The sequence below is a fragment of the Typopeltis vanoorti genome, chromosome 16, assembly GCF_054136105.1.
Source record: "Typopeltis vanoorti isolate ZY-2024b chromosome 16, IOZ_Tvanoo_1.0, whole genome shotgun sequence".
Lineage (NCBI taxonomy): Eukaryota > Metazoa > Arthropoda > Arachnida > Uropygi > Thelyphonidae > Typopeltis > Typopeltis vanoorti.
The window spans coordinates 49,839,681-49,859,694 of NC_143564.1; the positions used below are offsets into that span (position 1 = coordinate 49,839,681).

General features: G+C 36.2%; 1 protein-coding gene across 1 annotated transcript in view; it reads left to right on the top strand.

Annotated features, from left to right (window-relative positions):
- The window catches only part of LOC150098011 (transport and Golgi organization protein 2 homolog), a 140,046-nt gene that overhangs the window by 106,791 nt on the left and 13,241 nt on the right, over window positions 1-20,014 (top strand). Inside the window, exon 6 of the mRNA XM_090406655.1 lies at window positions 412-522. Coding sequence (XP_090262781.1) covers window positions 412-522 — 111 coding nt within the window. The remainder of the gene's footprint in view (window positions 1-411; window positions 523-20,014) is intronic.

A 20,014-nucleotide genomic window follows, 5' to 3' on the forward strand; every position in this document is an offset into this window, starting at 1 on the left:
TCCTTACAGACATATATAATACCATACATTATGGGAAGGGCCGCTAGCCAGACCGTTTCAACCTTTATTGAGATTGAGATTTCATCAGTGAGAGCCAGACCCGGGCCTAGTCATGAAGTTACTTCACATGCAGAATGTTTGCTTACGCTGGGATAAAGGATAAAGCCAAGAATATTACTTCTTGGCATCTTTAATTTATAGTATAACCAAGTGAAAACACTTTCAACAGTATTAATAGAGTGTATTAATAACAGTAATAAAAGGCAAATATAAGGCAACTCTGATGCCAAAGGTTATATTCTCATAACCTCTGGTAAAATTTCAGAACTTTTCAAGTTTCCTTTTATTTGGTTACAAAAAGATGATGGATCTTTAATATTCTCATTAGGCATATCCATCCTTTAATTTCAGGAATTATCCTGATAAACAACTGGAAAAAGATGCAAATGGCAGACCAGAGGAATCTTTACAGCGCTTGAGTGCTATTTATGTTAAGATACCAGAAGCAGTGTATGGATCAAGGTAAGTTGTAGCTTAGGTCTTACTACCATGCCCTAATTCTGGTACCTATAATATTCAGAATAATGTAAAACTTTATTTAAATATTAAAGTACTGAGTTCAGTAAAACATCATGTTGAAAGCAAAAGTGATATTTAAAATTATTACTCTGACTTTCCAAATTATGCTTTACTGTTGCAATGATGCAGGAAGTTGAAGGCATTAACTTGTCCCTCCATCATTGTAACAGAAAAGCATAATTTAATGTCGTAAAATGCAGTTAAGATTATCAGAACTTGAGTGATAATTTATTTCTTTCTAACAGATAAGCTTAGGTGTTGATGGTTATTCATGACATATTTTTCATGGTATTAACAACACCACAAACACTTTTAACAACAAAGATGTTTTATTAACGCTTATATTTCGCTGATTTTCAACTCAGCATCATCAGAGCACAACACACATGTAAATGCGACGGTGAGTGAGTGAAACAATATAATTGCAAAAGACAAAAGATCTAAAGTCCTATTTTTGGCGCCCTCTAACGAGAAAAAAAAAAAAAAAAAAAAACAGTAGTTATCCAGGAGTTTTTCTTAGGATAACCGTCTCCCAAATTTTTGGCAAATTAATGCAACCATATTTGTTAAGGTTGGGAGAATTCTTCAAAGCCATTGCTGACTCAAAGAATAATCTTTCAGATCTATAACGACTCCTAAATAGCACATTCGTTTCCCTCCATCTAATCCTGTGTGAAGGAGTGTAAGCGTGGTCTGCCAGTCCCGACTTGCCATAGTAATAGTAGCAAATGTATCTTTCATGTTTTTCCAGGCAGATGTTCACTGTGTAACTGTGATTTGCCCATAATAGGCCAAATCACAGTTACACAGAACTTCATACACTCCTGGGTGTGCTAAAGGGTGAAGTTTATCCTTAGGCGAGCGGATCAGAGTTGCCAGCTTGACACGAGGTTTGAAAGTGGTGCGAAGGCCATGTTTCAACAATACTTTGGCTATCTTTTCTGATGTACCTCTGATATAGGGAATAGAAATGGTCATGTTGTATTCTTGTGTATTAGGGGAGGGCAGAGTAATGGGCTTATGTAGTATTTTATCTATTTTGTAGGGATTGTAGCCATTGGCTAAGAACGTATGGCGCAGGTATTGGAGTTCAGTGGTCAGAGCTGTATCGTTAGAACAAATAGCTCTGGCTCTGTGTGTAAGTGTTTTTAAAATGCCGTACTGTTGGACTGGATGATGATGTGATTGTTTATGTAGGTATCTTCCTGTGTGTGTAGGCTTTCTGTAAATAGAAAAAGATAGTGCACCATCTGAAAGGCGGGTGACTAATGTGTCAAGAAATGGTAAACAGATATTTGATTCTTTTTCTACTGTGAAGTGAATTTTGGGGTGTTGGCTGTTTAGGTAGGTGACAAAAGCATCCAAAGTGTCTTGTCCATGGGGCCAGATGGCAACCACATCATCTACATAGCATAACCACACTTGTGGCTTGTATGTAGCTGTGGTAAGTACTTTGTTTTCAAAGTGTTCCATGTAAAAATTTGCTAACGGGGGAGCCCTGGCCCCATGGACAAGACACTTTTCAAACCTCGTGTCAAGCTGGCAACTCTGATCCGCTCGCCTAAGGATAAACTTCACCCTTTAGAAGTTGAAAGTTTATTTTTCACTTGGTTAGAGTATAATAAAATTAGTTTAATCCTTTATCCAAGTGACACTTGGATAAAGGATTAAACTAATTTTATTATACTCTAACCAAGTGAAAAATAAACTTTCAACATCTTTCTCTAAATCCAGAGTAATTTATTAAAAAAAGGGTGGCACACCATTTGGCAACTTCTATAGGTAGAGATGACCTGCTAATGCTTCTGCCTGGTATCTCCACTAGGGCCTGGCTCCCACTGAAGAGACCTCAATAAAGGTCGAAACTAGTCTGGGTAGTGGCCCTTCCCTTAATGCATAACATTAGACATATCCGCAAGGAGATGTGTTTTGCATTATAGGAGATACTGAGATAGGAGTGTTGGTAGCTTTCTCCACCTTTGCAACGAGTTGTCCTGGTGTTGTATCACCTTACCCTAGTCCTGAAGATACTTCAGGCGCAAACTTTGTTTGCTCACACTTGGATAAAGGATTAAACTAATTTTATTATTTCACCCTTTAGCACACCCAGGAGTGTATGAAGTTCCGTGTAACTGTGATTTGGCCTATTATGGGCAAACAGGAAGATCAGTGAACATCCACCTGGAAGAACATGAAAGATACATTCGCTACTATTACTATGGCAAGTCGGGACTGGCAGACCACGCTTTGGACACTCCTTCACACAGGATTAGATGGAGGGAAACGAATGTGCTATTCAGGAGTCGTTATAGATCTGAAAGATTATTCTTTGAGTCAGCAATGGCTTTGAAGAATTCTCCCAACCTTAACAAATATGGTTGCAATAATTTGCCAAAAATTTGGGAGACGGTTATCCTAAGAAAAACTCCTGGATAACTACTGTTTTTTTTTTTCGTTAGAGGGCGCCAAAAATAGGACTTTAGATCTTTTGTCTTTTGCAATTATATTGTTTCACTCACTCACTGTCGCATTTACATGTGTATTGTGCTCTGATGATGCTGAGTTGAAAATCAGCGAAATATAAGCGTTAATAAAACATCTTTGTTGTTAAAAGTGTTTGTGGTGTTGTTAATACCGTGAAAAATAAGTCATGATAATTTATTTATTTTCAACCAAGGTGATATGATCATTCTTGTCATTGTCCTTGTCACATTGATGACTTTTCTCCTAAAATCTCTTTCCAGAGCCAATGTGAATTGCATACAGAAACCTTTGATATGTTTCTAGACATCTGAAGGTTTTAGTCCTTGGGAAAAACAATTTGTTTTTTGTTCCAAAGAACAGACATAAGTGGAAATTGTTAATAACTGGGGTGCAGCCCTTGATACTTATTCCAACATTTTTATTTATTTTTTATTGCAATTCCAGAAATGAAAGATTTTAGTGTAATCTATATTATGCTGGTACCAAAATGGTTAAAGGTTAGAGAAAAGAAACTTACTGATATTTGATTTAAATTCAATGAGGCTATAATCTTCAGAAAAATTCCAATAAAGGAATATGCTTTCCAAAATATAATGTGAAAGGAATTAAGAGAAAAAGCTAGGTTTGTGAGTTTGAAGAGCTATGTGTCTGAGCACAGCACATCAGACTTAAGTCATGATCTGAGATTTGTTTGTCACTTCATACTAGTTCGGAACAAACCAAGTTTCATCTGTCTTAAAGACATGTTTCTGCATTTGGGTTGGTACATCGTTATCTGAAGGCTTGTAGAACCTAATAACATCTTTTTTGTTCAGAAATTATGTTAATTAAATCTCTTTTCTTACTTCCTCCTGGGCATCTCAATAAAAGATTTAGCAAATGGGCTTTTAGTTAACCATAACAGCCCCAAATAACCCTGAATGATGTTTTAAAATAAGGTGGTTCTGGGACTCCCCCCCCCCCCCCGGATTAAATAGTTGTTCCACAGAGATATCATTAGGGTATTATCAAACATAAATAGCTTTTTTTTTCCTTTTTTTTTCATCTGTTTATGTTCATACTTGGAGCACTTAGAGATTTGTACTGGCACCAACGTTGATCACACTGCTTTCCTTTCTCATTTCATGGCATGGTTGTAATAACATAATTGTTCTTCCATCTACTGACTGACATAACATAAAAATATTATACAAGTTTCGTTAAGCTGAGAGGGAAAAAAAAGTAACAAAGCTTACTTAAAACATTTCCATATTAAATATAAGTGAAGCTAGGATAATATACAGGTATCCCTTGCTTAACGCGACAAACTTGATTGCGGCAATCCCTTGATATGTGCAGCAAGAGTTTTAATTAATGCACATTTAGCCCTGCGGAGCTTGCAGCTGATCTGACAGATACGTGCAAAATGTTTAATATAAATATTTTTACACAATTCAGTGTATAGCTTGGAGGTCATGAGTAGCTGTGCATTCATATGTTACAAATGATATTCCGCACTTTTTTTTTTTGCTATCAGTTTGGTTTAACGCATGTTATGTAAAAGTTTGTGATATTTGACAGTAAATTGTATCCGAGAGATACCACGACCTCCAGTGTCAGTACAGCATGGTTTAGTTTTTTTTTTTTTTTTTTTTTTTTATTCTTTGTTCAATAATTTATAGATTGTAACTGAAATTAAATAAACCATCTTGTATTACTGAAATAGAGAGCCAAAGACTTATTTATCATACATGTCCTCTAGGAGATGTGCTTTACATTATGGAAAATACTAAGGAAAGTGATCTGGAGCTTAATCTACCTTTACTATAAGTCACCCATAAGGTTGTTTATGCTTGCATCTGCCGAAACTTTTAGTTTCTATATATTCGGCACGAAACTCTTGTAGTTTCTATATTCGGCTGTGAAATAACTGGATTCAATATCCACTTAATTTGTACCATCATGTATTATATTTGCAGTGTTTTTTCCTTTATGTTTGATTGCTTGTTTGCCGAGGTCGAGGTCTGGAGAGTCATTTTGCTTGTTATTGTAGAATTTATGCCAATAAGAAAAAACTAAAACTGTTCAAACGACTCTTGATAACTTCTTTTGATAAAAAACATTGCAGTAAATAATGTAGGTTCAAGTATTTATTAAACATTTACTTTGCATTCATTTTTTATCTTTTTTAAAAGAGTACCTACCATATAAAACGAATTATTAATACAATAATCATTCATGGACGAATTGAACTTTTTACCAAAGATTTGATTAGCACGATTTTGATATATGCGGTAATATCGAGGGATTAATTAACCACGTTAATCGAGGGATACCTGTATATGAAATGTAAGTTGATTCTGTTATGAGATGATTATAAAAATTTGCTTTACGATCTGAGGAGATGGATGTTGCTACTACATATCACTGTCATCCTTTATTATGAGTCAACCGAGTATCACTATCAAAGCTTGCAGTGCTTTTGTGTAAATGTGGTTTAATTACTCAGTTGTGTTTTGCAATTTTTAAAATATGTGATGTAAACAGCAAAGAGATTGAAATATCTGATTTCAGCTTCATTTTGATTAAACTGTTCAAAAATCCTTGATTCAGTCAGAACAAATAGATGCAGTCCATCACTTCATCAAAAGAAAACTAGACAAGTACAGTCAAATGTGGAAACAACTAAGAATGTGTTTTCTTTAAGTGTGATGGGATTGTGCAACCTGAACTGATTGCTGCAAGCCAAACTATCAACCAATCATATGCATGAAAAATATAAACTGCAGGCCAGAAAAGTAACAAGCATGGTTAAAAAATAAAAATTAGAATGAGAGGAGATTGGCCAGTCAGATCAAAGCTAATCCAAGGATATTTTTCTGCTATATGGCAAGCAAGAGGAAAAATAATTACAGAAGGTTGACACTGGTTCCACTATATCATTTACTATGGTTACTCTGCTACCATTACTATAGTAAATGACACAGTGGAATTATTTAATGAACACTTCAATGTATATCATAGTGGTGTGCAGGAGGCCGTACAACATGCAGAAGGGAGGCATGGATCAGGAGAATTAAAGGCGAAAGAATCAGAGGTGTATCAAGTATTGCTTGAGTTAGATGTTAATAAGGCTGTGGGAATGATGACATATCACCAAATGACACAGTGGAATTATTTAATGAACACTTCAATGTATATCATAGTGGTGTGCACGATGCCGTACGACATGCAGAAGGGAGGCAAGGATCAGGAGAATTAAAGGCAAAAGAATCAGAGCTGTATCAAGTATTGCTCGAGTTAGACGTTAATAAGGCTGTGGGAATGATGACATATCACCACGTATTTTTAAAGAATGTGCAAAAGCCATACTCTTGACCTGGTTATTTAATAAAAATCTTGTAGTGGGGAAGGTTCCTGAGGAGTGGAAAAAAAAGCAAAATAATGCCTTTTTTTCCCACAAGGCAAACCACAAGCATGGTTTGAGAACAGAAGTTTCCAATTATAGACCAGTCTGTATATCTGCAGTTGTGATCAGAGTGTTATTGGTGCAGAAGATGGGATAACAGATTGGTTAGATGGATTGAAGATTGGCTTTCTGAAAGTACCAGTAAGTTGTGTATGAATGAGCAGTGTCTCAGAAAAGGAAGGTGCTCAGTGGCATGCCTCAGGGTCCTGTTTAACTTATATAATGATTTTTCATGTGGATTGACTGGAGATCTTCAAATGTTTGCTGATGATGATGCAGTTAGGTAGAATTATCAGGAGTAGTGCTGATTTTAATTCTCTATAGGAAGATTTGAATAGACTTTTAGCTTGGAAAAATTGGGGGATTGCAGTTTTAATATTAACAAATGCAAGGGATGAGATGAGGGATCTTATGGTAGACAGTGGACTGAAGTTCTGAGGGCACATTGCAAGTGTTGCAAAGAGTACATCATGTTGCACACTACCTGCTTACCCCCTGCATCTCAATGTTTGATAAGAAATATGTTGAAATGTAGGAATAAGAAGGTAGTGGTGTGATCGTACCACTTATGGACTATTGTGCTCAGATTTGGTCACCTAGTTTTCGTTGTGATATGGAAACACTAGAGGATCCAAAGATGAATGATATCTGGACTCTGGAGTGTTGATTATGAAGAGTATTTGAGGGAATATGGATTACAGAGGTTGGTGGATAGGAGGAAAAGAAGACATATGATAGAGACCTTCAAGTTAGTTAAGGGATTCTATCACATTAATACAGAAGGAATTATAAAAAGAGTGGATGTTAAGAATGAGAAGCAATCCCTGGAAGCTGTATAAAGATGTGGCGAAGAAGGGTGTGAGGAATAGATTTTTTTACATGGAGAGTCGTTAGTGAGAATGCATTGCAAATGTAGGTAGTGTAAATAACTTCAAAGCTCATTATGATAGATATGTTACTGGTTGAGTGGGCCCCCCATAACAAGTCTGTTGATTCCATGGAGGTTATCAAAATAATAATAATAATACTTAAATATCTTCAGGCATTTTAAGGGAAGATATACACTAAAAATAACTAGAAAAGTGGCACGCACGCACACACACATATCTGGTAGATTTCTGTGACACTATTGAAAATTGGATTCTGTTGTGGAGTGGAATATATTTTTGATATAAGAATCCAGTCATCATATGCAAAGGTCTGTAGGATAATTGGTGAATAAATGACCACATAAGAGAGATCATAAATGGAATATTAGGACTAAGCTGCTGTTTACAAATCCAGGCCAACTCTTCCCATGCTAATCTGTTTCAGGACTATTTTAGTAGAAACAGTTAAAGTAATAGGCTTACAGCAGTGGTAGATGATACCAAAGAAGCAAATATACAGTGAAGTAATGCTGTCAAGCTTATATAAGGAAGATTCCAAGGTGTCCATAGTTCAATTAATTACTGAGGTGATATGTGTACTGTCCTCATGAATATAGTTAAAGCAGAATTTTTATGTAGGTTAAGGATTGGATCATTTGAAAAGTGCTCTAGAAACAGCATATCTATATATTAAGTTACTTCATGTCTCTATTTAATAATATAGACCTGATGTGGCTTAATATACAGATATGCAGTTATTCAATAATTCTGTTTTAACTGTATTCAGAATCCTTGATAGTTCTTTAACATCACGCCATCCATAACATAGTGGATGTGAAAGTAGACAGAAAATCTATCTTGGCATGCCAAAAACTCTGTCAGACAGATCTTTGACATTCCATAAATGAACTAGCTATCAATTTGTAGAAGCAGCAGCACAATATTCATCAATATGCCATGAAAATTTCAAGTATATTTTGCAGCATTACTGTAGTCCTTTTAAGGCACTGTCCATTATTATTATTATACTGGTACCTCCATGGGGACCATAGGTTCACTGCAAGTGACCCCACCTATCACAAAATCTGTCATCTCCTTGAATCCATTAACAGACAAAATACTAACATCTGATCCTAGCAACCCATTCAATTCATTTACATCTATAAGCAAAGAATCTAATCCTCATGCCCATACTAACACACTTTTATTCAACTTCCAGGGATGATCTCTTCTTCTCCCCCCCTTTCTAGCAAAGTGCTAAAACATTTCCACTGCATCAATCCTATAAAACCTTTCATGGAACTTAAATGTGTCTATCAAATCCCCTATTTTTTTCACCCATCAACCAACTTCTGCAGATTACACACACCCTCAATCTATCCTAATATGAAGGTTCTGCAGAATAGTCACCATCTTGGTTGCTTGCCTCTGCCATTTCCTTATCCCAAGAAACCTAGGAGACCAGACCTGAGCACCATGATCCAGGTGAGAATGTATCACGGCTTTATAAAGAAGAATAACAACTTCATTATCTCTACTTGTTAGTATGTTCTTCAACAGCCAAGTAATCTTATGGGTTACTTGAGCAACACGTCCTCTATACTTCAGCTCTGTCTACTGACACCCCTAAATCCCTAGCTTAATCTATTTCCTAGAGTACAGTTTCATTAGTGTGGTGCACAGCTTATAATCACATTAAACCAAAACCCATTATCTTTTGCTCATACTGACATCCTATTTAAATCATCCAGCAATCTCTCCACATCATCTTGATTCACTGTTACTCTACTTAATTTTGCATCATCAGCAAACAACTGAATAATTTCTTTCAGTCATTTATTATTTTTATTATTATTATTATATTTAACATCGTACCATCCATAACATAGTAGATGTGAAAGAAATACAGAAAATCTGTCTTGGCATGACAAAAACTCTGTCAGACAGATCTTCCACAATCCATAAATGAACTAGCAATTTTAGTAGAATTTAAAAGTAAAAAAAAAATAACAATAAATTACAATTCAGTTTTATTCATTATACTCATGAGTTTAAAGAACTGGTCTCTTATGCCTATTATTGTAAAGCTTACTGATAGTTTCCAAAAGCAGCTTTTATCAGCATGTGTCTATAAATTTTGAAAGCCATAATATTTTAGTGTATATCTTCTAGTAGAATGCCATAAACTTAGTCAGTATGCATTTAACGTTTACTGAATTCTTAATACAGATGCAACACAGAGATGGTGGCCAAATTAGTATTTTCAGCAGAGGTGATTTCTCCCCCTCTCCCATACACACTTTAACATGAAAAATTATCCTCCACATCTGGTTTCATGATTCAGGTTGATTAGGAACTTCAAAGAGTTGGGTGCTAAGAAATATATATGATATCAATCATTATTGACTATTTTCTGCATTTGGCCTTATTATCCAGAATGATCAGAAACTTTAAGAACTTGGTTGGTAGCTAAGAAATATCTGATATCAACCATTATGGCCCCACTGATAAAATTATAAAGTAATGCACTGATACCTTTCTTTTAGGCTTACACGGTGATCCAAATGCATTTTTGAAAATTATGGAGACAACTACCGTGGTTGAATAAAAACTCTAGTTTAATATAACTAAAATCTACATTAGACGTTTCGACCTTTATGTCAAGGTCATCTTCTGGAGCATACAACTATACACAGGAAACAAGCTACACTACAATCAAACTGGTTTGTTAAAGACACTGACCAACCACTACAACAATTGTTGGCCTGACCTCTGGTTGAAAAAAAAAAAAAAATTATACATCAACGGTAGAATCCTATTATTAGTGTTATCTGTTGGTTGTAGAAATACATTGGGCACAACAACAAGTATCTATCTCTATACATATATTAACATCATGTACACATTCCAGCCAGTTGGTATGGAAGTTTCTAATACTAGCTGAGGATTGGCTAGAGTCCTGACTTATGCTGGATCTTATATATTAGGTAGGCTGAATGTGTGCCATCCAGATCCTTGGAATTTTCATGCCATCTTATCTTTGTTGTTGATATTTGGGTGGTTTATCAGGATTTTGCAGGCTTCCTTAAATTTCCTTTTGTACCAGGTTTTTGTGTGGTGTAAAGAGCAGGTGCTTTTCCAGTTGATTTGGTGTAAAGTGTTGAGTGCATGGTCTGAGAGGCCTGCTTAAAAGGATAAAGGATAAAACAGAGAAACTACTCAAGTCCGTCACTTCTTGGCCACCAGACACGGTTAAAAAACTCAAACCCCACTACGCCTGCCCCCCAGAATATATGGGGTTCTGAAAATACACAAACAAAACGTGCCCCTTCGACCAATCATGGAAGGAATAGACAGTCCCAATTACCACTTAGCCAAGAAATTAGCGGCAACACTCAAGGAGTTGGTAGGTCATTCCCCCTTTTACATAAAAAACACACAACACTTTATAAACAAAATTAAAAACATAACACTCGACAAAGACGACTTATTAGCCAGTTTCAACATTTCTGCCCTTTTCACTAATGTCCCCATCAATGACACAATTCTCCAACCACAGAACAAATTTCTGCCCGACATTACGGTCCTCTTTGCCCACATACTACAGTCCAGTTACTTCGTGTGGCAAAACAAATTCTACCTACAAAAAGAAGGTACAGCCAGGCTCACCACTATCCCTCCCAATCGCCACATGGAAACCTTTGAGTAAAGGGCTCTTGATTCCACCACGCTAAGACCGACAGTCTGGCTTAGATACGTTGACGACGTGTTCGCGATCTGGCTGCACGGGCAACAAACGCTAAACACATTCCTTAGCCACCTGAACAAACAACACGAACGCATACAATTTACCATCGAAATCGAAAACCAAAATTCGCTCCCGCTCCTAGACACACGTCTTCCTTCAGGCAGTCTATCCTTCACGGTCTACCGAAAACCGACACAGACTGGCCAATACATACATGCTAATTCCTACCACCACCCATCACAAAAAATATGGAGTCATTTACACCCTTAAAAACAGAGCTATAACAATTTGCTCTAACCAGCAAGCCCTGAAACAAGAACTAAAAATCATCAGCGACACATTCATAAATAATGGCTATAACAAAAATACTGTTAATAAATTACTCCATAAAACAACAACAAAAACGAATCTAGATTGATTACAGTAAAACCATAGCCATCCCATACATTAAAGGGTTATCGGAAAAATCAACAGAATCCTACAACATTATAACCTCAATGCCACCTTTAAACCACCCACTAAACTTAAAACCATATTCAACTCCTCTAAGGATCCTCTCCTCCCATTAGCATATCCTGGAGTCTATTGCATCCGCTGCACCTGTAACTTACCGCACATTGGTGAAACAGGACGGACAATCCCTATACACAAGAAAGAACACATTAGACACATTAAATATAAACATTATGCTGAAGCAGGCCTCTCAGACCATGCACTCAACACCTTATACCAAATCAACTGGAAAAGCACCTGCTCTTTACACTGCACAAAAACCTGGTATGAAATGAAATTTAAGGAAGCCTGCGAAATCCTGATAAACCACCCAAATATATTAACGACAAAGTTGGCATGAAAATTCCAAGGATCTGGATGGCACACATTCAGCCTACCTAATATATAAGATCCAGCATAAGCCAGGACTCTAGCCAATCCTCAGCTAATATTAGAAACCATTCCATACCAACTGGCTAGAATGTGTAGATGATGTTAATATATGTATATAGATAGATACATGTTGTTGTGCCCAATGTATTTCTACAACCAAATAACACTAATAATAGGACTCTAGCATTGATGTATAATTTTTTTTTTTCCACCAGAGGTCAGGCCAACAATTGTTGTAGCGGTTGGTCAGTGTCTTTAACAAACCAGTTTGATTGTAGTGTAGCTTGTTTCCTGTGTATAGTTGTATGCTCCAGAAGATGACCTTGACATAAAGGTCGAAACGTCTAATGTAGATTTTAGTTATATTAAACTAAAGTTTTTATTCAAACACGGTAGTTGTCTCCATAATTTCCAAAAATGCGTAATGTACTGATACTTGCATTGGGAAAAACTTATTTAATATCTGTAGAACTTTCAGTAGGTTTCCTAGCCATTGTCAATATAGTTGAAAAGAGATAAACACAATAAGAGTAATAATACTTAATTGCAAACATGTGACAATATATGCTGTCAGTTGTAAGAGGATAACTCAATCTACAACTATCAGAATTCAAATAAATAAATTTAAATAATTACAATTTTAAGAAACACATAAATAAATGAGGAGTGTTACTTAGGATGACTTCCCAAAATCAAGAAGTTTAAGACAATCGTTTTTTTTTTTTTTTGGCTATGAATGTGGGTTTCACAATTTTCTTTATATAATCTTTCCAGAAGAAAATAACTTCTGTGTAGGACTTTAGTTTTATTTCAATGAATTCTGTGCGTAATGGATAAAGCATGGCTAACTAAACCAAACTTATCAGGCTCTTGAAGTAAATGATATTCATCATGTTCTTCTAGACAAATCTGAGCTGAACAACCGGTCTGTCCAAATTAAACATATTTGGTCGTTTGAAAGTTAAGCATAAAAAACTTATTGTTTAATACTGACCTTATACAAATATTTTAACATTCTTTGCCTACCAGTTTCGCTAGCAAACTGTCTAGCTTTTTCAAGGTGTTGACGGAAAAGTATAAAAAATACCAGCAAATGCAAATTGAAAGGAACACTGAAACGTTGTAAACACTCAAGTAGCTAAGGTTGCACGTTCGCGTGACAGAGACTGAGTGGACTTATTGTTCTTAATCATTATCATGCATGCGTGTTTGTTGTAAACACATAATGTGATTACTAGCTAGCTGTAGTTCAGATGGATTTAGAGAGAGGATGAGGTTTTTCCATGAACGGTTAAGAATAGTACCCTGGTTTCTGTTGAGGTTTCTGCCAGTTTTTAACACTACTGCGGCTTCCTTGAATAAACGATGTCTATAATCGTTGTCTAAATATGGCATGGAGCTATTTTGCCACTCTATCGTGTGGTTAGATGTACAGAAATGATGTGCTAAGCCGGAAGAAATACTTCTGTTGTGGTATATAAAACCATAATGCAAGAACAATACTAAACAGCTTAGACACTAAAAAAAAAGGTCTTCTGGTCCTGATGCTCCTGAAACATTGTGCTCTAGAACTAACACCTTTCATCTCTACAATCTTCAATATATTGGTGGGATTATGCTTGGAGTAACTGATGAGGCTAGAGATCTTGGAGTTATGGTGGAAAGAAAGTTGAAATTCAGAGGTCACATAACAAAAATTGCAAACACAACTCAGAGGATAACTGTAGTGTCAAAGTGAACATTGACATGTAAGGATATGACAGCCATTTTGCTTTTTTACAATGCCTTGATACTACTGTGCACAGATTTAGCCTCATGGATTCCTATGGGATAAAGAAGCTGTGTAAAGTCTGCAGAGAAGAGTTACAAAAGTGACATCAGGATTATGGAATACTGGTAGACAAGAGGTCTATAAACTTTTGAGAAGTTGTTATAAGATATCAGTTGATAAAATTTTTCAGATTTTTCTCTCATAGAGCCACGAGCGAGTGGAAACAGTTTGCCTGTTGAAGTAGTGAGTGCATCTAGTGTGAATAAGTTTAAGAGAAGGTATGACAGCTAGTGTGGGAATGTATGGCTTCCCTCGATGAGTCATTGACTCCCTGGGGTTTAATAGTAGTAATAATAATATTTAGCTGGCACTTATCTTAATGCATGGAAGCAATCATATTCAACCTATTTCAATAAAACACAGAGAGAGGTCTATCATCAAACAACTACCAACCAATTACCATTACCTTCGTCATTTACAAAATAATTAATGATAAAGTAATCAAGTCAACTTCTCTGTGATTATGGGCCCAACAGTTAATCAGTGACTGCTGGTATGAATTTTGCCTCAATGGCTCACCTCTAAGCTTACATCACCCACCACTGAACATATGCCATTTAAAGGTTCAGCTGTCCCTCTTGACATGCTGCTCCTTTTGACATTTCCAGAGCTTTTGAATATGTCTGGAATAAAGGTCTGTTAATCAAATTGCCATCATTAAGTCAACATGATGCCTTCTGTAATTGGGTAGCCATCTTTCTTTTTCTGGTTGCTCACTGTGTGCCATGGTGGACAGCTCCCATTCTTTGAGCTTCATCACTAATGCAGGAGTGTCTCTGTTCTATCACCTACCCTCTTTCTACTATACATACATAAATGACTTACCCTTATTAATCACCACTAATCCTATTCATAGCTTGGCTGATACTACTCTCCCATTCATCCTACTCATTTAAAAAACCATGCAGTTCTCAAACATTTCAAGCTTAAAGATTATCTTCAACCAATGCCTTAAATGCTGATCTCCATACTATCCTTCAACACAGCTGCAAGGACAATCTAGTCACCTACCATACCACCAAGATACAGTCTTATCTTTTCTCTCACAAAAGGAATCTCAGCTTACTTACCTTAATCCTCAGTAACACACAAATCACCAAACAGGATTAGGCCTCACTTCTAGAATTAACATTTACCTGCAGTCTTAACTGTCATAAACATTGAATATCTGTTTTTTAGATGCTTTTTTCCACTCAAGATGCTATTTTTCACCAACTCAGTTACCAACTCTATGCAAATTTCAAATTTGCCATCCTTAGAGTACTACTTACATGTTTGGAGTGGTGCACCTAAAACTGCACTAAAAATTCATACTGTCCAGAGGAAAGGTTATTATGGGTTATTCAACTTCTAATATATGCATGTAGGTATTAGGATCACTATAAAAACACAAAAATATACAGCATCTCTATAATAGCATCCAAAGGCTCTTCACAGAAGAGCCTACACCACTAATTATTCACATAATATTTCGATATTTCTCATTACATGTTTACTACTTACATGTTTGGAGTGGTGCACCTAAAACTGCACTAAAAATTCATGCTGTCCAGAGGAAAGGTTATTATGAGTTATTCAACTTCTAATATACGCATGTAGGTATTAGGATCACTATAAAAACACAAAAATATACAGCATCTCTATAACAACATCCAAAGGCTCTTCACAGAAGGCCTACACTAATTATTCACATAATATTTCGATATTTCTCATTGAATTCATTATTAACAAAGCATTCACTGACAGTCTATTCCACTTATTCACCACTCTCTAAGCAGATGATCTGGTCGTCATGCCCTTTCTAACCACGCTGCCACATAATTCCCAAGGACGAAATCCCTTGTTTGTTTTCTTCTTATCATGTACTGAAAAACTTCTGCATCAATCCTATAAGATCCTGTTAAGTAGCTTATATGTTTTTATAAACATCCTTCTTTCCACCTATCAGCCAATTTTGTAACTACAAATCTCTGATCTATTCTCAAAGAGAGCAATCCATAGACCTGTCACCATCTTGGTCACTTATACCTGGATCCTCTTCTCAGCTCCTCATTCACAAGAAACCAGATGACCAAATCTGTGCACATTAGTCCAGATGTGGCTAATCAAAGCCTTATAAAGAGGAATAACGATTTCCTTATTTCTATTTGTGTGTTCTTCAGTACTGAAGTTATCTGAAGCTGTTTTGCTCATTTTTGCAATATGTTCTTTGAACTTCACCTCTCCTCCTATATACCAGCATCCCCTAATTCCAATCTCATAAATTTTCTTCAGTTGAGTTCCATCAATGTAACACACAGCTTATAACCTTTTCATGATTACATGCTTTCATTTTTGTAATCCGTTTTTTAGATACTCTGTAAAATCTTATCGATATCTGCATCACTGTAGATATTGATATTTAGTATCAAACAATGTGACTCAATGGTTATACAAATGATTGGTATCCATGATGTTGATACACGATTAGTTTATGAATAATAATTTATGATTGACCAATATTAAAGTATATTTATAGTTTTTATTAAAAACGGGACATTTTTGACATTTTTTTTTAAAATGACAGGATGGCCGGAAAATATGAAAAAAAAATGGTCCTGTCCCATTCAAAACATTTCATATGGTGAGTCTATCAATTGCTGTCTTGTGTAAGTGTTCTCACTGCTTATCACTCACTATATGTTTTTCAGCAAAAGAAGTGCAGATGGGAATGAGGAAAATTGATCTTTAGTGACACCTTGTTATTTTATTAAACACATCATCAATATCTTAGAATGATTTTCAGGTATCTAGCTTTTATTTTTTTGTTTTTTGAATCCTTCTCTTAATACATCTCTCTGATCTGAGCTCTAGCAAATTTACCTTTCTTAAGGTATATTAAAAAAGAGGTTAAAAAGCAGGGGATGTTTAGGCAGTTGAGCTTGGCAGGTGCAAGAAGAATGATTGTTATGGGAGATTTTAACTAAAGCAGTATAAATTGGGAAGAGGAAACTGCATGTAGTAATAAGGGAATGGAATTTCTGTAACCTTCTTCCTCCTTGATATTTCTTGTGGGACAAATGTCTTAGGCAACATGTAGTAGAAGGAACACAAGGTTCAAGAGTTTTAGATTTGGTCATAGCATCAGAAGAGCTGATTATAACTGAGATGGCATCTCTTCCCCCAGTTGGAGAGAGAGTGACCATGTGAATAGACCAAGATGAATAGACATGCAAGAGTATCAAAGAGAAAGGAATGTATGTGGAATTATAAGGCAGATGATTATAATAGTCTTAGGTATCAACTTGGGGCAGTTCCATGGAGGGAGCTCCATGGACTTGGAAGGACAAGATATGTGAATAGACCAATATGAATAGATATGCAAGAGTATCAAAGAGAAAGGAATGTATGTGGAATTATAAGGCAGATGATTATAATAGTCTTAGGTATCAACTTGGGGCAGTTCCATGGAGGGAGGACTTGGAAAGACAAGATATCATTAGTGCTTCAGAACTTGCAAAGGAATATTTATTAGCAGCAATAGCAAGCTGTATACCATGAATGAAGAAGAAAGCACAATTTAGTGTAAAGTGGATGACACATAACATCAAACAGGAACATCGGGCAAAAAAAAGAGGTTATGGAAGATATAAGGAGAGGGGTGGAGAGCAGTATGAAGAATATAAGACTCGTGCCAGAAGAGTGATTAGTATGGTAGGAAGGCAAAACTGGAATATGAGAAGAGATCATCCATGAGATCCAAAGAAAATCCTAAGGAATTTTTTCACTCTGTGGCCAGTAGGAGGAGAAATTATTGTGGACGAATGACACTACTGAATAAAAATGGGAATAGGGTGACAAATCAATGACATAGTGGAGTTGTTCAATGAACATTTTATTGAGATATTTCATCCTGGAGAATCAGGTTTTAATACTAGAAAGGATAGAGCAGGTTTGAGGTTTAGGAGTGCAAGAAGAGAGTGTGTTTCAAACACTGAGTACTTTGGATGTCAGTAAATCAATGGGACTGGATGGGATTCACCATGGGTTTTGAAGGAATGTGCAAAAGAAAGCTCCATTGACCTGACTTTTCAATAAAAGTGTGGCCATGAGAAAAGTGCCCAAGGAGTGGAAAGAGGGTAAGATAGTGCCATTGCATAAGGATAGTAGGACTGGAAGTGTCAAACTATAGACAAGTTTGTATTTCATCAGTAGTTATTAAGTAGTTATCTTGAAGAAATTAGTGAGCGATCTTTTGCAGTGATGGGCAGGTGAGGGTAATGTTAGCTGTGAGAGTCAGCATGGATTTGTTAAGGGGTACTCTTGTTTTAGTAAAGATTGCCTTATATAATAAAGTAACAAGAGCAGTTAATGAGGGAAAGGTATATTCTGCCATTTTTTTTTTTTTTTTTTTTTTGATTTTACAAAGATATTTGACTAGGTACCACATGATAAGCTGATATTTAAATTGCAGCACATGGGTTTAGAAGTCAGGTTAGCGAACTGGATTTGGGATTGGCTATCTGATAGGTATCAGAGAGGTGTGTATGGGGAACAGTATCAAGGAGGCAGAAGGCTACAAGTGAGGTACCACAGGACTCAATACTGGGATCTGTATTGTTTAACTTTTATATCAATGACATTGTCAATGGATTGCAGATGATGTGAAGCCAGGAAGGGTTATTAGTAATAGTGCAAATGGGAAAATGAATGGGAGTATCAGTTTAATTTAGCTAAATGTAGTCTTGAAGTTTGGGATACATCAATAGGAGGCTGCATACTCTGTTGGAGGAACTGTACTTGAGAAAGTAAGGGAGGAAAGGGGTAAGGGAAAGAAAGTAGGGGTAATAGAAACCTGAAATTCAGAGAACATATTGCAAAGGTGGTGAAGGTAACCCAGAGGATTGCGGTAATACTGAGAGGGATGCCAACCTGCAAAGATAAGAGTTGTCATTCCATTGTATAAATCCCTGATATCAGACCACATCTGGATTATTATGCTCAAATTTGGTTCCCAGGATTTGAAGAGGTTAAAATAATCATGAAAAGAGTGCAGAGGCATATAACAAAGATGGTATCAGGACTGTACAATGTTAGTTATGAAGATAGGCTGAGGGAATGTGGACTGCAGAGTTTGGTAGATAGATGGAAGAGAGGTGATATGATTGAGACTTTTAAACTGTTGAGAGGTAGTTACAGGGTTGACACCAGGGAGTTCTTTCATTTGGTGGAATGAGGAAGGACAAGGGGCCATCCTGGAAGTTACAAAAGGAAGTTGTGAGAGAGGGTAAGGAGTGGTTTCTTTGCATGGAGGCTGGTTGAACCACGGAATGCATTGCCTGATAGTGGTGAGAGCACGAACAGTCAGTGAGTTTAAGGAGTGGTATGGTAGACTGTTTTCAAGGGTGGGCCTCCCAACAATGAGTATTGTGACTCCACAGGGGTCTGAATCTCAAGCATAATAATAAATATTTGGAAACCTTGTGGTTAAAGTACTGAAATATATATATATATATTTCAGAATTTTAACCACATTAAATAGACCTGCTCAATACTTTCACCATATCCAGTTTATTATGCAATTGTGGCAGAAGTATGGTCTTAGCATGTAATAAGTTTCATTTGACATAGTTCTGTCATTGCTCTACTGTACCATAAAAGCAACAGTATTTTGTATATATTCTCTGCATATATTTACCAGTAATGTAATTACATTCAGATTTATTGCAAGTCCTTCAAGCTTATTACTTCTATCAACTTGTACATATTTTCCAAATTTTTCTTAATATTTACAGCATGTGCAAGAGGTATGGACAAGTTCTCATTACTATTACTTAACAAAACTACTTTTTTACAGCATGTGCAAGAGGTATGGACAAGTTCTCATTACTATTACTTAACAAAACTACTTTTCAGCTTGTGTTGAAAGAGTCTTCAAAACAAAAGCTCATCTTTGGCCTCATGAAGCTTCAGTCATTTCTTAACAATGTCCATCTATGTCACAGCAGTAATTTGGCTCAATAGATTCTAGTAAAGAGTCTACCTGTAGACTTGTGGAAAGAACCAAGAGATGATGTACAGTAGTCTTCCCTTACCAGTGGGAGATACGTTTCAAGACCCCCCCCCCAGTAGATACCTGAAACCGCAGATAGTACAGAACCTTATATATCACCATCATTGTTTATTTATAA